The sequence below is a fragment of the Hyalella azteca genome, unplaced genomic scaffold (genome assembly GCF_000764305.2).
Source record: "Hyalella azteca isolate HAZT.00-mixed unplaced genomic scaffold, Hazt_2.0.2 contig2211, whole genome shotgun sequence".
In the NCBI taxonomy this organism is placed as follows: Eukaryota; Metazoa; Arthropoda; class Malacostraca; order Amphipoda; family Hyalellidae; genus Hyalella; species Hyalella azteca.
The window spans coordinates 15,930-35,945 of NW_025932495.1; the positions used below are offsets into that span (position 1 = coordinate 15,930).

Consider the following 20,016-nt stretch of genomic DNA (forward strand, 5'->3'; position numbering starts at 1 on the left):
TCCCTTCTCTGAAGAATAGCAGAAATAAATGATATCTATAAGTTTAGGCACATAAGGTCTTTCTGATTAAATTGTTGTGTATAAATTAATGTTACAATTTTTTTTATTTCCTTGCAATCAAGCTACCGTGGTCATGTTGGCTAAGGCGTCACGTGGTCTGCAGCGATCTAGGGTTTGAATCCTGTTACGGTCGAATGGTTCTACCAGGGGAGAAAGGAAGTTAAATGAATAAATATGGGTTGCAAATATTGTGTCTATATCTAATTAAATTCAACTCACTGTCATAAGATTCCCACATAATGTAACTGTCACGATAGAACATGTATACTGATATCCCGTCATACATCAACATGATTGAACCTTTTTTAAACGCGCTCCCAACGTTGTAAAAGGCTGGTTCTTCGAAATTTATTCAACCAGAGAATTTGACGTTGCAGTAACATCGTAGTAGCAACACTGATTATACGTTACATTGTAACGTCAGTTCGACGTTTCAAGAATAATGTTGCTCCAATTTTCATTCTAAACCTCTTTTCAGCGCGATCGCTACGTTTGTTTCAACATCGATTCAATAACCAGCAAATGCCTGCTGGGCAGTTAAATAAATGTCAATCACCCTGTAATGAGTGGGGTCTATACATGCTTAGTTTCGAATTCTAATTACCAACCTGGATTAGTAGTTTTGGAGACGCGAGTGCACGCCGCTATAGGAAAATTGAATTAATATCACTTCTTTCATATAGAACCTTGTTTTTTGATGCGTCTGCCTCATCGCTACTTTTTTGTAAACCGCTGCCACGCCCACCATGAAGATGTGCAACGTGAGTTTGAATGAGGACCCCTCATACTCACCGGTGTTATATAAATTTAATAAATTAACCACCATATACTACATGATCTGCCACCATATACTGAATGACGTTCCGAAATGTTCCCACACAACCTGCTAAGAACTAGACCCTCCTCTCATCTGAATTACAGTCACCGATAATATAACTAACAGATTCAACGCTGTGACACGAGACGCCTCGGCAATTAGGGCACTGCCTTCATAAATGGCTGCCTAATTTATCAAACAAAATTGACTCAGAAGATCAAAAAGAAGTTTAATAACGCTAACACAAAATTGCGACGGAATATCACAGCTTCACATTAATGGCATCATGAAATTGGACCACTGCACTATGCCACGGAAGTCATCATTTCAGTCACTGCATGCAGCAGCGCAGAGAATAATATTCGAAGGTTTTTTATTAACCACGTCCATTACAGCTTGACTAACTAACTCAACACAAATCAAAATAAAACGGCCATAATTTTAGAAACCGTAATCGCAATCTTTACCGCCTAAAAGAAATTTTACGCAGCTTATGCTCAAAAAGCAATTTATATTTTTGATATTATTTTTGAAAACTATTGTCTAACATTTTCTCCTCGTCCCATACGACTAAATCTACCGCCACTGAATTTGACTATGAAAGCGAATGTGTTTTTGTCGATGATCCGGGAATAAAAATTGGTTTAATATTATATGATTTATAAATTTAGATTCTTCCGTTCATGCAGGGCAATTTTGCAATGCCAAAATTCAATTTTTTAGTGCAGTTACATTTTCGCAGTTGTACCATTAATTTTTCGGCTGTCTTTTGAATTGCAATGTCCAGTTTTCGACTTCGTGAACTTCCTAGACCAATCATGGATTTCCTGGATGAGTAGACAGTGATTATAACTCCTGTCTGTCTTGAATGACGTAAATTGCTGGAGTGTCATTGAATATTCTTCATGCCGCGAAGCTGTTCTCTGATCCACTCTAAAAGAAACGATATTTTAGGATCAACCAAATATCCTCTCATTTAATACGTTAGTGCTCATCTACTGAAATAGGACACAATTCTTCATACATGATCAATTATGAAATTAGCAGCGTTATTTGCAGCTGTCCAGCGCATTTAGTCCTAGTCACGGATCAATGAAGTAATAGAATGCGGTGCATTACCTGCTATTTTCATCCGGAACCTAATTCGAGTCTCATTGTAAACATTCGAAATGCTTCAACAAATAGTCAAATAAATATGACACTTCGAGAGTTTTAGGGCAGGTAACGTCTTCTATGTCAGCCAAAAATTTTCACATATGTTTCAAATTTTCTAACCAGAAATCTGTTTGAGTTAATTGGGAAAAAGTATTAGCCACGAACGCAAACTTTAGAGATCCTTTGACAATCGATGGAATTAACGACCTTTGAGTTTAATCTCGTACAGTAGAAATGCTATAATTGCGGTCTTCTCTTAAAACGTATTATTGTAGAAACTTTACTGACTAACAATTTACTAGTTTTAGATTATGAGCGATTACATTTTTTACTAACACAAAAACGACTTCATGTAGAAATAATAGTCAGACCAGTTACGTATTATTTTTTAAGGGGCGATTCCTTAGAACAATTATGTCAATATGACACTGAAAGCCACGCAAATATCCACATATAAAAAATAATTATCTATGCAGACCATATTATATTTTTTTGCCCGAGATTGATAAGTTTTATCAATAAAGTTTTTAGCGAATGATGAGAATTCCGGCACATATTACGCATTCTCTTGCCTATATTGTCGTACGGCAGTAGGCTTCTATATCACATCAGGGCATCACACTCATATCAGTAAGCTTATGAATTACAAGCAATCAAAAAAGTTACACTGTTTCTTAAACTGATCTTAAGTTCCTACGTTATGTGTTTTACCAGATAAATGATGCTTTAGTCGCCAAGGTTTTTCTGCGCACTTAACCGATCATGACAAAATTAATGTAATAATAATGAGAAATGCCTTGTCTCTTGCATGAATATACACGAACAATAAACTCACTAACGCTTCACTTATATTAGTGTCAGTGTCTCTTGCACGACTCGACCTTGTCTCTTGCACGATTGTACACGAACAACGAACTCTCTAACGCTTCACTTATATCAGAGCCAGCGGACTCGACATCGTCTGGTCTTTGTTTGCCAACACCTGAAATTGAACTGAACATTTGAACGTAATCGATTGCCCACACAGGTGCGATGAACAAGTGTTTCGACCTTGTGAACAAGTGTTTCGACCAAACCTTTGGACATAATATGAAAGTTTATGTTCATACACACGAAGTGCATTATCAACTTTTACAAACCTGAATAATAAACACTGGCTCATATTTTTGTTCTATTCAAGTGGACCATATCGACCAACGATGCTTGAGGTCCACCAGTAGTAGAAATTTATGCTCAATTTTCTATTTGAAACTAAACGAACGAACGAAGTGCATGGAATTTTGGACTTGGTTCATAAGCTGGATTCATGGTATTGATTCAATCAAAATTAAATTAGGACGCTATAAGTTCAGCATACGAATTCAGTACAAAATGCATCAAAGTAAACAAATAAAATCGGACTTGTACTACTAGTCTATTATTCACTTCATTAAGTTGCTTAAATCGCAAATTACTGGAAAATATCAAAGACGAAGCCAAGTAAATTCACCTTAAATTAATTCAAAACCTTCACGATGCATTTTATTTGCTTTTAAATTTTCAACAATATATGATTGTTAGGTCGTTAAATTCGATATTCTAGTCAGCTATTTGAAGCAATTTCACTAAAAATTAATGCACTGAATATGAGGATGACGCACTAGCATTTAACGATATTTATATCCACACATTGAAAACTTCCCAGACTGAAAATCAGGGGTCCATATTTCCTATTTCTAGGAGTAATATTCAAACGGCACATATGATATATTCTTAATTGCATGCCAAACATGTTATTAGTTCTATATTTCTGCGCTGCAGCCACATTGCAGCACTAATAAAAGGAAAAATATTTAAAAAAAAAATTAATTTATTTTACAATAATAAAACACATAAATGACCAATTGATACAAAAAAAAACTTTAAGGATTTTTTGCATGCTTTATGTGTTAAAAAATGAAAGCATTCATTGAAGGTTTTACTTTTTAATGTCCGGACTATGTTAAGGGGACCGGCTACCCCCCCAGAAAACTCCTACAGTTAACATCCTGTCTCTTATACACATCTAGATGTGTATAAGAGACAGGCATTTAACAGGGCACTCGATCTTAACCATATCGTCCGAGAATTCACTTCTGTACCTGCGAAGTTTAAATTAAATTAGTAATATTCCGACGCTCAATGTATACATATTATTGAGTCAATTATCAGTATATGCTGAAATTTCCTTCATTTGTTGCTTCTATCCGCTTCCAAATAGAGACCAGAATGACACAACAGGTCGAACAGGTTTACGAAGCTCACCTCCTGTTGCCGACAAACTTGCCGTCCTTTCTCTGGGTTGGGAATGGCACAGATGAGGGGAAGTTTTGACAGGTGAAGCTATCGTGGGCGATGGAGCTGTGAACCAGCTTGGGGTATAGGTACGTCTGGGGGAGCAATAGACGTAACAATTAAAACTCGTCGCGAGATGAATTATTAAACCTGTATGATACTGTGCAGGATAATAATTAAACGCTTTTTATAAAAGTGTAACAACTTAAATCAAGCGCAAATGGTAATTATTCAATATAAATTTGAAAGAGAAAAGGACGTGAAGGTTTCAGGTTCAGGTGTTTCCGTGGGAGACGATGCGTTATGAAATAAGTATTGTTTCCAGTTCTATTTATGATGATGATATCATACTAGCTCTGCAGTGTCAATCAAAGAACAGTTTTGATATACTGGGGTTCTTCTGCATGAAATGAATGGCATTTACCTGCACGATAAATAAATTGCGTATCCCAAAAATCGCTAAATTACCGCACATATTCAGCACACCGTTCTCTGGGCAGTGACGAACGCAATGTAAGAGTATGCTACAAACGTGGACCCAATATTCTATCCACTAATAAAATGAAAACTTTTTACAATGAAAAAGCTTCTCGCTGAGATAATTATTGCATTAGTCTTCCACAATTTCTTAATAGATTCAAATCACAACAGATTTTTTTGCTCACTTGCAGCACGGACTGGTCGTACGATTTCTTGGGTTGGTCAAGAACTTGGCCGCGGATGCGATTTAGGAGCGAGCGGTCACAGGCTGCCTGGTTCACACCGTAAGTGCCACCGAGAATTGGCACGCCATGCGATGAAGTATCGCGCATTATGTGCAGCATCTTTCCTGACTTCAAGAACTCATGCACGGCTGCCACTTCACGGTCTAACATCTGCAACGAACTGGCATATGAAAGTTATCCTTGAAATTGATCCTCGAAGTATAAATACTTATCTGATTAATTATTGACTATCGTAAAAAATTACCAAGGACAACGCAATACCTACACAATTTGAGGTGAAAATGCTTATAAATGTCAAGTTATGTACAGCTTCAGCAGAATCATTGTGAATCGCGTTAAGCGCGCAAGGGTAGCTATAGGGAAACACACCGCAAAGCATTCGTCGAGGAAAAAAGCGGCGTGGAAGACTGTAAGCAACACTTGATTCTCGATTAATTACATTACATTATAATTACAAGCTTCTCTCATAATAATCACATTAGTCTTCCACAATTTCTCAATAGATTAAAATCACAACAGATTTTTTTTGCTCACTTGCAGCACGGACTGATCGTACGATTTCTTGGGTTTGCCAAGAACTTGGCCGCGGATGCGATTCAGTAGCGAGCGGTCACAGGCTGCCTGGTTCACACCGTAATTGCCCCCGAGAATCGGCACGCCATGCGATGAAGCATCGCGCATTATGTGCAGCATCTTTCCTGACTTCAAGAACTCATGCACGGAACATCTGCAACGAACTGGCATATGAAAGTTATCCTTGAAATTGATCCTCGAAGTACCAAATACATATCTGCTTGATTATTGGCTATAATAATGAATTAATAAAGACAAGGCAAATGCCTACACAATTTGACGTGAAAATGGTCAGAAATATCAAGTTACGTACAGATTTAGCAAATTCATTGTGAATCGGGTTAAGCATAAGGGTAGCTAAGGAAACACACCGTAAGGCATTCGTCAAGGAGAAAAGCCGCTTTGAATTGAAGACTGTAAGCAGCTACTTGATACTCGAGAATGATCCCAATGTGAATAAACCACTACAACAAACTCCAGCTCACCTCTGCGTCTATATCTCGAACCAGGAACACGTCGACTGTCTCGTCACCCAAGACCGCTACTCTCCACAGCATGGAATCGGTCCTGCGGACGTCGGGGATGTCACCCGCTAAGTTGCTCACGTCGCACACGTACAAGTGCGGGTGCTGTTGCATGAGGGGCTTTAGCTCGTTGACATACTTCGTAGGTTCGGTGTACAACCGAACCAGCCATCCCGGGTACAATCTCTTAATGGCGTCTAAAATGCTGGGAAATCCCGATGCGTACTTCGAATAATTTCCGTACACGCAGTAGGACAGAACTTTTTGGCTGGGCCCAGCAAAGTCCGCCCTCTTACCGCAATAGCTTCGTGTTTTGCTTTTTTGAGCAATAAATTTTTCTTGAATTGCCCTGCAGTTGTCGAGAGCTCCATCCCACCACGGCAAATCACATTCAGAATTCTTTTCATTGCCTATCATAGTAGAAGGATTCGAGCTTGAAGTCAATGAAAAGGGCTTTAGCGGTGATTCATGCAGTTGTCTGGCAGAATTCTGGTGAATTCCGCTTGGCCCAGCATTCAAACGTCCTTTATCGCCAAGGGATAATTTCACATCATTGTTTGCCAGCACGTATACTGAAGCCCCAATGAATATCAAACATAAGAGAAATTTAGCGTTATTTTTGAGAAGAAATCTTTTCAATTTATTTCGTGGACCCGAAGGATAAGGAAATAGAAGGACCTTGGATCCTTCCATCGTCTACAAGGTTCTGAGTAACGGCAGCCTTATCTGTTTGTTGAGTTACCGGAATAGAATTATGAAACTGGAGCAGTTCATAGATTGTTTTCAACTGCTGAATAAAAATCAGTTTACGCCATGAATTTTTCCGTAAATTCAAATGTTTAAATCGGAAAAAATTGTAAAAATTAAGATTATTGTATCTCAATTATAACACCTGATCTATCACTTACTGCACATAATCTTATTCTAGCTCTTATATGGTGAAACGATCCTTTGAGCTACTTATTCATGGTGGTGCAGAGGAACTTGCTTAATTGAATTAAACTTCCTGAAGTGTGATTTACTACGATAACAATAAGGAGGGGCCTAAAGTTATCTTAAAGTTAAAGAGCGCAAACTGTAAAGTTTTGTTTATATGATGAGCAGCTTTGATTTATTTTTCTTTTTTTTTTTGCCGCAGTCATGTAATGGACTATAGTGGAACGTGCTTTTACGATTGAGGCATATTTTTTCTGTGGTAAATCAATCATCGCCACACAGCGTGCATTTCGTGCATCTAAGCGTCACGTGACGATGTTACGGGATTTCTTCCTGCCAAAGCTAAACCCCTATCGAAATTCGAAGACCTGTCAGCCGCTGGCACACGGACGCCCCAAGTTCTTATGGCAGGGTAAATTAGAAGCTCTATGTCCGCTTTAGTTTCCGGTTGCCGTAGCGAAATAAGCGCCGAAATGGAGTCTTGTGAAATTACTCGTCGAGCTTGGGGCGATCGTGGAGCGCGTATTTGGTACCTGATACGTTCGGGACAGACACGGCCGAATATAAAAAATGCCCCCTCCCTTCCCCCCCTTCCCCCCCTTATGGGGGGAAGGGAGGGGGCATTTCAATCTCTGTACGTTATATATATATATGCAGTCTATATTGCACTACTCGCTCAGTTTTAAGATCAGAGCAGTCTACCAGAGGCTCAATTTCATGCAAAGACGTTTACAGCTAGTAACTTTTATGACATGGTCATCGTGTCCAGCTCAGGCAGCCCTGCAAGGCTGACACGGGGCAACCGCCCTTCAACGGATTACGAAAAATAATAATAATAGTATTTATAGGTATAAATAATACTGAGAAATAATTACAATTTTGCAGTGGAGAAGAGTAAGTCAGTTGCCTTTCCTTTGTTCTCGAAGACTACTCAATCCCGACCGAGGGCTGGTTCGACCCACGGCCTAGATACGGACGGCTTGAAGTGTTGAAGGCTACGTTCCGGAAGGCAGGAATCATGATGGTCCATTATATCCACAGCAGTTGTGGTCTTCGGCAGGCGACCCGGGCATGAAGCCTGAAAGAATCCGAAGTCCCCGAACGATCCGCGACTACTGAAATTTAAAACTTTAACTGTTCAAGAAACCGCAGTAAAGAGAATGCGAGAAACGAGAATTTTCAAGCAAGGATGCTAATTTATATTTTCAATAAACGTCTAAAAAATTATCAAAGATGTGCATATTGGCTTTGTACTACTGAGAATGGCTGAACTTTAAACATGGTCAGCTTCCGGCACAAAAAATACAAACATGCAAGAAGTAGCATAGATCGGAAGTCGAATGACGTCTTATGACGATTGACGATACCTGTTAACTGATTTTCTAACTTTACGATAATATTAAGTTAGTACAAGAAGGTTCTTTAAAGAAGATTCCACATTTGCAATTAGCTGGTTATGCTAAAGTTGGTGTAGGGAGTGTCGAATTTAAGATGATGTGCCGGGATAAATCCCAGCATTAGCATTAGTTTAAAAGATTGTTTAGTATCCGCGTGCACGGACATGCGCGTTTCGGGTTACTCGAAATTTGACGTTTGAGCAGCATCGAGGGCTTCCCCATTACTGGGACAAACGAATCAATGTGACATGTAGGAAAAGCAAAAACGAATCAGTGTGACATGTAGGAAAAGTGAGTAATTTAATCGTTACCTATCTTATTTATGTTCTAAAAGTATCCTCGTAGCAAATTGTCTGTAATGTGACTCTGCAGCAAACTCGTTTCGAACAAAAATTAAATTGATAGAATCTTCCAGTGGCCATTATCTCAACTTGTTCTATGCAGTATCAAGAATTAGCATGTGTGACCTGTATTTTATAAGAATTCCGGTGTTAAGTTCTCTCCTGATAACATGAATATAGGTTAGTCATTTTCTAATAACTTTGCATCATTTTTATGTGTAAATTTCACCTGATTTATCAGTGACAAGAGCGGGGATGCTCAAGTATCATTTATTGTTACATGATTTTCTATCTTGTCATTACGCTCAGTCTAAAAACTATGTGCCGCATCATTGAATCCGGTTAAACTTTCCTGAATGATCTTTGATATATTGTCATTTCTTAGTAGTTTTGCCCCATTTATGACGTGTGCTTGTTTTATTGAAACTGATTTTCCATCTTTCTGCCAATCAACGTGATTGTTCGAATGAATCTAATTGTCTATGAACTGTGAATTAATTGCTATTTTAAATTCCCCTTTGTGCAACTTAATCAGGCAGTTTGTACTATTTAACCCTGAGCGAAACGTTTCCTTAACAAATATTTTCATGTTGCCGTACCTAGGTAGAAATCTAATACTTTTATTCTTTATACCTAAGACTACTTCCGCCTAGATTGAAATCTGAATAATTCTAAAGTGCCTCAAATTGCTCAGTCGTTGCCGACTAACGTTCAGAAGAATTACCAATACGACTAAGTTCTGCCTTCTGATGCCACTCTGTTTTGCAGAATGCGTCATGTTGAAGATGGACTCAATATTAGAAGCAATTATGAAGTCTGTTTTTCATTGACCCATCTGTGAGTGTCTGGTAAAGGCACTCGCGAGACATGATGTGATCGTCAAAGAGAATTTGATAGCCTGTGAGCGATCTTCAATATAGGAGTTTACTTCAGCAACAGGGATACGGGTTAAATTTGTTTGTCTCCTATCTACGTAACCCGTTTAGCTACAGCTTGTTTCTTACCTACAGTTATACCGTAACCTTTGGAAGATGGCACCTTTGTATTTATACCCTTCCATAGGGGGGCAGGTCAGATTGTTGTGGTGGGTAATGCCTATTTATTGCTTGAACTATACGGTGTGGGTTCGATCCCTCGCCGGGGCTAGGAGGTTTTTCAGAACTGGCTACTTCGTCAGAAGACCAGCCTGGTATACGAACCCTCCACCTCAGATCCATCTTTCTAGCCCAGACCACCTTTAACCACTACACCAAACTGTCCCAAGAGCCAGAAAGTTAGAACTTATATTTGAATTGCGTAATGTCAGAGAATAAATTATGGATTAATTTCATACATAGTATAGCTTCTCGTCAGCTTCCAAAGCCTGTCCTGAAAGCATTATTTAAAAAAACGGCAATTTGAAATTAAATTAGAAATAATAATGAATCAATATAAAAAATTTAAATGTCATTTTTAGTCTTTAGATGTGGAGCTGGTGTTATTTTTTGACACTCCCCTTCAACTTCACTTCTTGTTTGTTTGTCTGTTACAAATCTTATAATCGATATTTAACATACTTCTACCTGTCCAATCGATCTGAAATTTTGCACACTTGCGTAAAGTCGAAGACAATGCTTGAATCAATAAATTGAAAAAATATATATATTTTTCAAAAATTCCAAAATAAAAAAAGAAATTCACTGTAAAATTGTAACATCGGAGACACTGAACTCTTTAGAAGTGTTGTCTATAAAAAATTTAAAACGCATATTATTATCACTACCAACGACAGGCCGCCACTTCGGATTCCTCGCCCTGTACGCCCATGACTCGCCTACTCAGCAAGCGTGATCAAGCTAAGAATCGCTCTGTTCATTTCCCTCGATAAGCCCTTCTTTAGAAAATCCTTCCCCCGTTACCGAGCTGGTGGAAGTTTTCGATCCGGCGCTGAGATTAACTAAGCGACTGAAAATTTCTTTCAGAATAGATCGCAATCAATTCATACTCTACATCCGTCATTAACTTTGCCATAGGCTCTTTCCTTCGATGTCGTTATTTATCATTTATTCAAGTAGTCTACCTGGGTGAACAGGGCTATTCGCATTCACCATTGTTTTGTCATTTAGTGGAATTTTTCAAGGCTGAAATATGGTAGCAAATTATCTAAGCTTTGCTGGTCCATGGTGTTGAGGGATAGGTCAATAGTTTTTTATATGTTTGTTTATCAATCCAACAATTATTGCAAGAAGGTAATTGCTTTGTTTGTTGCTATGCAAGAAGATAAACCGAGTTTACTTATTTGAGCAGCTCTCACGTTGATCTGTATTGGTGATCTGTATTATTTTAAATAAGGCATTGATTAACCTTATTTCATCTATCCAAATTTTCTGTTATAAATTGTTTAGATATAGGCTTTAAACCACTGAATCCTGACGTGATTGACAGGTTTCAGGAGATTTGAGTGGAGATATGAATATGATCGTTGAACATGAAGAAGCAAACAATGAGTATAGATCTATTTCAAACAACACTTATAAAGTGCCTAGAGACTAGAGTTAATAAAATATGAAAGGTTGTGACTCCTATTGCACCAGTGAAAAAAACTCTTAAAATTACGGAATCGTCTGATTTTCTGCTTCATTCCGGCATACGATTGATATTTTTTCGCCAAATTTACTGCACTTCAGAATCTTTATCTTTTAAGTGTAACCTGTTCAATATATGGGGACTGATAATCGTCCAAACTTTTTAACTTAAACGCTCAGACTTTACGCAGAGATCGCGAAATGATTCAAGATTCAAACAGTAGACTGATAACAACCTGTGCAATAAAAGAGCTTGAGCATTGCTAGTCTTTGAGGCCTCAACCATCCGAATTAAGAGATCAAAATCACGTTGCGTAAAGCGATCATGTTTCATTATGGTATTCCCGGTCACGTTCGTTTGGGCTTTCACTCAGAGTTTCGTGCTGTCATTAATTGCCGGCAATAATTTTCCGTCATCATCGAATACTTCCCTATAGATACGTACGGTAAATTTAGTAAATTTCATCTGCTCTCTTATAATTGTGTTTGATCGCCACTTTCCTCTAACATGTTCGAGAAATAGGCTAATACCTATAGTAACGCTAAATATTTGCAGACTTAGGACACAGAAGATGTCATACGTCGGTTAGTAGAGCTCGCGGGAAGAACATATCCATGTCGCGTATTGTCAACTATGATGCAGTGCACAAAAACTCATTAAATGGTCCAGAACATGTTTTGAGTAGTTAGACCGATTAGGAATGAACAAAAAAAAAACATAAAAGTTTTATTATTTTACTTCAAACGTGATTCACTTTTTACAAAAAAAAAGTTTAATATAAAATAATAAATCACACATCAATTCATCCGTTCAACCTAAGTGAATACAAAGTAAATAGAAATTTTAATAAATGTTGATGACGAGCAATTTGTGTGATATTGAGTGATTACGTCGCTTATAACCTTAATCAATATTAAGAATCCATAATCAAACGACACTCGTGTAAATAACTGTTCATAATATAAAAAATTAACAGAACTATTCAGTTGTCTGGGTAGTGTAACGCTCATTAATAATAGGACGAACGATGGCTCAACAATATTCTTTTAACCTGTCCAGTGCATTTAACTAGCCTAGTCTCAGTGCCGCAACTATGCAATTTTTTCAATCCTAAATTATTTCAAATATTATAAATTGCATTGTTTCTTGCAGTCCAGTTTAATATATCAGGCAGCTGCCCAGGCCAGAAGTTATATAAGGTCATCACGACAGTTTTGGCTATAGATCGTTCAGTTGAAAATTGGTTAGAAGAATGATCGAGAACAATAATTACATTCGTTCGTCAGGCTATACGTGCAAGCACTCTTCAATACCGGGTTATGCATTACGTGCAAGCACTCTTCAATATCTGTTTATGCATTATAAGACAAGGATAAAATTTCGAGTGAGTCTCTTAAAACAAGGAAATACATCTTACAGCTAAGATGAGCAATTTGGTCTTCTTGAGGCACTTAATATTCTTAATCCTTCTCCCCAACATGAGGATGATCAGAATTGAATGTTGCATTACCATCCTCACCTAGTTACTAGTGATGATCTTAATTGAATGTTGCATTACCATCCTCACCTAGTTAGTGATGATCTTAATTGAATGTTGCATTACCATCCTCACCTAGCTAGTGGTGATCTTAAGTGAATGTTGCATTACCATCCAGGCCTAGCTATGGATGATCAGAAATGAATGTTACATTATCATCCTCGCCTTAGCTAGTGACGATCTTAATTGAATGTTACATTATCATCCTCACCTAGTTAGTGATGATCAGAATTGAATGTTGCATCGTCATCCTAACAATGCTAATTATGACCAAAATTAATTGTAGCACCATAGCTCAGAGGAACCGACAAATAAGTAATTTTTGTTTTTTCATACGTTGCCTGAGAGCATAATTTTATTAAGTTATTATCGCACTAAGTTTAGGTGCAATAATTTAACCTTTGCACCCCGAAAAGGGTTCATTTTAATCAATATATATCTTTCATTGAGATGCGCATGAATTTAATTAATTTTACGTTTTTTTTAAGAATAATGACAGCAGTCTATCATGGTTTATATCGTTTTTATAATTTGTTTGGTCCTACAATTAAACTTGGACCTGTCAAAAAGTTCATTCCGTTCCTCACAAGTTGCATAATAATTTCTATTCAATACGGCGAGAACACGTTCTGGACGTCGATACCTTAGACCTGCTGACTCTTCATTCAATGACAATTGTACAATTATTGACCTATATTAAGAAAAATAATCATCAAGAATACCGAAATTCGGTGACAACTCCGTGCACTAAAACAAAATTTTTTTATAATTTTTTAAAGGAAAAATTTATTAAAACATGTTAAAAATTTTGCCGTATAGATCAAATAATGGAAATAATGCAACACATCTATGAAGAATCCCTTTGTAGATCCTTTAAGTTCGTACTGGAAAGTAAAAGAACAAGCCTGTGAGACTTATTAACCGGTTTGTAGAACCAATACAAAAAACCTCGCATGAAAATTTTCAGCAAAATTTCCAGTCTTGATGGTTAGGAGGTCTGCATTTAACAGGGCACTCGATCTTAACCATATCGTCCGAGAATTCACTTCTGTACCTGCGAAGTTTAAATTAAATTAGTAATATTCCGACGCTCAATGTATACATATTATTGAGTCAATTATCAGTATATGCTGAAATTTCCTTCATTTGTTGCTTCTATCCGCTTCCAAATAGAGACCAGAATGACACAACAGGTCGAACAGGTTTACGAAGCTCACCTCCTGTTGCCGACAAACTTGCCGTCCTTTCTCTGGGTTGGGAATGGCACAGATGAGGGGAAGTTTTGACAGGTGAAGCTATCGTGGGCGAGGGAGCTGTGAACCAGCTTGGGGTATAGGTACGTCTGGGGGAGCAATAGACGTAACAATTAAAACTCGTCGCGAGATGAATTTTTAAACCTGTAGGATACTGTACAGGATTAAAATTAAACGCTTGTTAAAAAAGTGTAACAACTTAAATCAAACGCAAATGGTAATTATTCAATATAAATTTGAAAGAGAAAAGGACGTGAAGGTTTCAGGTTCAGGTGTAGTGGGCGTCGAAGGAGTCGAAAAAATCGTGCAAGAGTTTGGGGAGGAGCACAAGCTTGACTTCCGTCTCACCAAGACCGCTCATGGCAAGACTTACCAGGTAACCTCGTTTTGCTACATTCAATCTATTACTAAATGGATCACAACACTCGACAAGGTAACATTATAAATTATTGTCATGAGTACCTGTTACATAAAGTTGCGCTCTGATGGCTAAATTTGTCGAAGTAGGTTTAAATTTCTCTAATGACTAACTTGTCATAAGAAAACATGTCAATGCTCGTTAAGTTGGCGAATTTTCAGTCTATCTCTATCACTGATCATTCTAATCGTGAAATTCGATAGTTCGTATTTACGATGTCAGACGGGCGGCTCGAGACAGTGATGAACGACCACTTCAGTTTGTTCTCTGTTGTTTCGTGACCATATCATCGCTCAAAAATTGTAGACCTCAGATGAGTCACACAGAGAGCGGAGAACTCCATGAGTTGATTGATTAGGTTGTTCTCTAATTTCGTTTTTTACATGTCCACGTTTCAGACCAAGATATATAGCTCCAGCTGCCAGTGGAGGACATTTTCCATCTGCTAATCATTTTTTCCTCCTGTTTATTTCAATATCTTCATTTCAGACGCCAGACGGACGGCTGCAGATTGTGGTGGAGGACCTCTTCAGTTTGTCACCCGCAAAAATTGGACTCTTCGACGTTGTGTGGGACCGCGCTTCCATCATCGCCATCAACGTCTGCGACAGAGAGAAGTGAGAAATTGTACCATAATAAAGTGTGATCATGCGTATGTCATGCTTCAACTTGCAACCATCTCATAACATTGTAAGTAAATCCTGCCATTTAATATTAATATTGTAGCATATACATATTTTGGTCCCGAACAGAGTGAGATGTGTAGAACGTTCAACAGCGAAAATTTGATTGCTCAGGTACGCGGCAGTGATGATGAGTCTGCTGGAGCCTGAATTTCGGTATCTCCTGGTCAGCCTGGACTACGCTCCTTTTCCAAATTTCAACGGCCCACCAAGCTCCATTCCTCTTTCTGAACTGACCGTGCTGTATGGTGAGCAACTTTTAATTATTATAATATATAAAATTAATTTCTACCAAATAAATTGAAAAAGAAAGCTCATGGTGAAGAAAACTATGAAATGACCATCAATAAAGAAATACTCATCAACGCCTGTGAAACAGAATACAACTCAAGAAAGGATTACACAATATGTAAAACTTCCGCAAATTTTTTAAAACACGCGTTTATTTCTAGGTAATAATAATATTTCCGAATGAACAGATAAATTTTCTATCGCAGGAGACAAGGCAGAATGCAAGCTACTCGAGTCACATGGTGGAAATGACTTCCAGAAGCTCCTGCCTTCAGGCATCGAGGCGCTCGCTGAACGCTACGTTCTCATGACGCCTAAAAAGAAATGATGAATAACGAGACATGGATGGTTGAAGTTTTGACGATTTTTTTATAATCTCCGTTTTTCGAGTTTCAAGGCATAAGAATAATGCTTCTGATTGCTAAGTATTTGTGGTTGTTGATACATTACAATGGGGTTCAAGAATTTTGTACACGAATCAATACGTAACCAAGTTCCAATTTTATCGCTGTCACTCCACTAGCCGCGAAATGGCTTTTATTATTTTGGAATGTCATAGAAATGAAAATAGATTGAAATAATACATGTCAGTTATTATTTGTGCAGTTATTAACCGAGTTGCATTTTATCTGCGTTAATTAGTAGTTATTAGCAATTACTTATGAAAACTTCTATTGGGTTTTGAACAATAAATTATTGCATGGTAGAAGGCTGCATCTTGCATGCCATGATCTTTCCCAGCCACTTACTCAAAAATTGATGAACCGTCTATTTACATTGTTTTACTCTGTCGAGTTTCGTTTCAATAATATGATAGTGAAATCTCTACAATTAAATAATTCATAACACTAACTATGAAAGGCCTCGAAGATTGACTTCTATCAAAAAGAAGACGGCTACTGGAGGTTTAAATCAAACCGTCGACAAAATAGTCGATAAGAATTAAATGCTGCTAAACTGTTCTTCTGCCGTGAACGGCGCAGAATGCGTCTCCGAAATTTAACTGGGTAGTATGCTGATTATTAACATAATTAGTATATAATTAGCTATTAATATTAAATGGCAGAAATTGCCAGATTATACACGTACGATTGATGATTTTAGATATATTATGTACTCATTTTCGTCAAAATTTCAAAATGTAATTCTGTTTCATTTTAACTTGAAAATGAATGTTTGTTGCATTCGAAACGTCTTTAATAAACTAAAACTACTTCCTGAAACTTTCCTTTTCTGAAGAATTATTCCACTCTCTGATAATTTAAATCAAAGAATTCTCTGGTCTTCAATCGCACGTGTATAATTATCTATTATTAGTGTAGTTAGGCAGAAGTTCTTCATTTATACAGGTTTGATTGAAGACCAAAGCGTATTTTTTATTAAGCTGTATTATTGCAAACGACAATAGGAAAATTGTTAATAAAAAGCAAGTTCTGGTCTTCAATGAAACCTGTATAAATTAGCTATTAGTGTGTGTATAGTAATACTGATATAGAAATGGATAAATTTTATTAGCTATAGTCAATTCGGCCGTGTGAAATCTTCAAACAGAGAATTGATAGCAATCAAATCAATGCATATTAGAAATGATAAACCTGTGCTTAAGATTCCCAGCACTGATATAAGCGATTCGACAGAAGATATAAGAAGATAATATAAGCGATCCAGTCATTTAGAAGAAAAAAATCCAATGAATATTTTTATTTTGAGCTGGACCGAAAAAATTGACTTAATATAATATAAAGCTTAGTTATTATTATTCCTACATGTATATACTTTATAACGTATATATTGTTTCTTTGGTCGAGCCAATTCTCAAAATGTTCAGTATATGAAATTTTTTTAGATATTTTCCAGTGAAGTTTCCAAATTTCATATGAAGAGTTTAATAATTTTAATAGTGTAAATTATAATAAAATAATAGTGTAAATGTGCGAACGGAAATTACAATGACAACGGAATAGAGAAGCGAGTTACAGCCAAATTATGAAGAACTGCTCAATGGGCGATGGTGCACAAATCATTATGAACATTTAAATTTCTGACACTGCGTTTAGTAATTACTTATTTGGTTCATATAAGGCACTACTGGAGTGCCACCCTACGCCTCATGTTCCCTTTCCTCATGTTCCTTTCTAAATAAAAGTGCCTTGTATAGTATCTCCTCTTGACGTTATCAGCATTTATTTGTTCCACACACGAAGCGAGGCTGGAAAACTTCTCCTACTGAAGAGCTTACGTCGATGGATCACAGCTAACGTCATTGAAATGAATAAATAGAAAAATGTTCAATGTTTTATGCAATGACGGTTGAAATTTTAGGAGTTTTTTTCAAATTGCTGACTTCTGGAAATAAGAAAAAATCTGAGGAAGGAAATCCTTCATAGAAAGAGTTCATGTAGACATTTTTTGACAACAACAGCAGTCTGACAAAAAAATTGTCTGCGCAAATTCATGGCATGAATTACAAACTGATGAACAGAAATTTTTTTCCTTTACGTCAAAGCCTGTGTACAGCAGACAAGATTCAATATTTTTTAACGAAATTCCCGTACTCAACTCCTTTAATAGTTTTTTTTTCATTGATCTATTTTGCAGAAAAATTGTTTACTTTCCCACATTTACGAGGTAAATACACGTGCCAGCCATGGCAGCAGAAAAATATAATTGAACTGTTAAAACTCGACAACGCAGCTATATAAGGCCTGACCCTGCAGGATACCCCACTAGTATTATCGTTTCTATAATGGATATGGTGTATTTTTCCAGAGAGAGTTGCCTAGATGTGTTCAAAATAGACTATATTCCAAATTATTTTCAGCGAGAAAAATCCTTAATTTAGTTTTACCCAGCAATAATTTGAGTTTGCAAATGACAGGTGCAACGATCAATTTTTAACTGAGGTTTGTTTCTTGTCTTGAAAAAATTCTCTGCAGCAATTATCTCTTCTCTGCAGAGAATTATTAAAAAATTCTCTGCAGCAATTCATGGCATGAATTACTACAAAGCTGATGAACAGAAATTTTTTCCTTTACGGCAAGGTCTGTGTACAGCACACTAGATTCACTATTTTACCATAAAAATTCACTTATTCAACTCCCTTAATAGTTATTTTTATCATTGATCTATTGTGCAGAAAAATTGTTTACTTATCCCACTTTTATGAGGTAAATACAAGTGCCAGTCATGGCAGCAGAAAAAATATTTTTCAACGATTAAAAGTATACAACGTAGCTACTCGTATACAAGATACTTTGACTAGTAAAACTCTACAACGTAGCCACTCGTATATAAGATAACTTGACTACTAAAACTATACAACGTAGCTACCCGTATATAAGATAATTTGACTAGTAAATCTCTACAAAGTAGCTACTAGTATATAAGAAAATTTGACTAGTATAACTCTACAACGCAGCTATATAAGGCCTGACCCTGCAGGATACCCCACTAGTCTGTGGGGTGGTCTCCTATTGAAAGTTTATCTCAGGCCTGCTGCTCTATCTTGGTAACAACGTTGCATGTTATATAGCATACATTAGATTGATCCGGCGCTTCATTAGATAGGTTATTTTATGTTATGTTTTGTTGTGTTATAATATGTTATGTTGTGTTATGTTATGATATGTTATTTTTTTAATGTTATTTTATGTTTTTTCTGTTATGTTATGTTATATTATGTTATGTTATGTTATGTAAAGTTTGTGTTTTTTGAGTGTTTGAAGCCTGTCCAGTAGATATATAAGGGGCTGTTGTATCCACGATATGAATCGGGATATTATCCAAGAAATTAATTGTTGGGTCTAAATTTTATTCAAAAGTGGGACGTTTAAGTTTACTTCAAATTTGAAAATGAATATAATGGGAGGTTCACTCTGAATATGTGTTTGAACGCGTATTGCCTTAACTATAGCTACTTAAGTTTCAACATTATTTTCGGGAATCAGGAGGATGAGGTTTGTGATGACTGGATTTATGATTACGGGATTCGTGATGACGATAATTAATGAAATTAGATTCCCAATTTATTAAGATAAATTGCGGGCTAACCTGAATGTATACTATAGAAAACTAGGTTAGAACCCGAACCCCATCGTCCCGCATCCAGGTGATAGGTATGAAACTAAAACACCCGGATTAAATAATAACAGGCCAAACCAACATCTAACACGCACCCCATGTTCAAGTCTTGTTTCATCAACAAACTTAGTGTTTACACAAAATAAAAAATAAACACAAAAATAATAGTGATTAGTTCATGCAAATTTTCTCTCAATATTTTTCTTCTGCGTTTTAAAAAAGCATAGTGCATCAGAAGGTGAATCTTTGGTTCCGCTAATGATCAGTCCCCATTAGTAACACCAAAAGTTTAAAAAATAAATAACCTAGCTACGTTAGTTGTTTGAAAAAAAAAATAAAATGTAATTG

At 36.8% G+C, this 20,016-nt stretch overlaps 2 protein-coding genes across 2 annotated transcripts; one reads left to right on the top strand and one right to left on the bottom strand.

Moving 5' to 3' along the window:
* Positions 1-4,076: 4,076 nt before the first annotated feature.
* On the bottom strand, positions 4,077-6,584 carry LOC108682731. Its single transcript, XM_047885499.1, has 4 exons — positions 6,129-6,584; positions 5,011-5,220; positions 4,316-4,440; positions 4,077-4,152 (listed from the first exon to the last, which is right to left on the bottom strand). Exons 1-4 carry the CDS (start codon positions 6,582-6,584, stop codon positions 4,077-4,079), a joined length of 867 nt encoding a protein of 288 aa, XP_047741455.1.
* Positions 6,585-14,410: 7,826 nt separating this feature from the next.
* Positions 14,411-16,311, top strand: LOC108682732 (probable thiopurine S-methyltransferase). Its single transcript, XM_018171968.2, has 4 exons — positions 14,411-14,572; positions 15,104-15,231; positions 15,412-15,545; positions 15,795-16,311. Exons 1-4 carry the CDS (start codon positions 14,411-14,413, stop codon positions 15,914-15,916), a joined length of 546 nt encoding a protein of 181 aa, XP_018027457.1. The 3' UTR covers positions 15,917-16,311.
* The last annotated feature ends 3,705 nt before the right edge of the window (positions 16,312-20,016 follow it).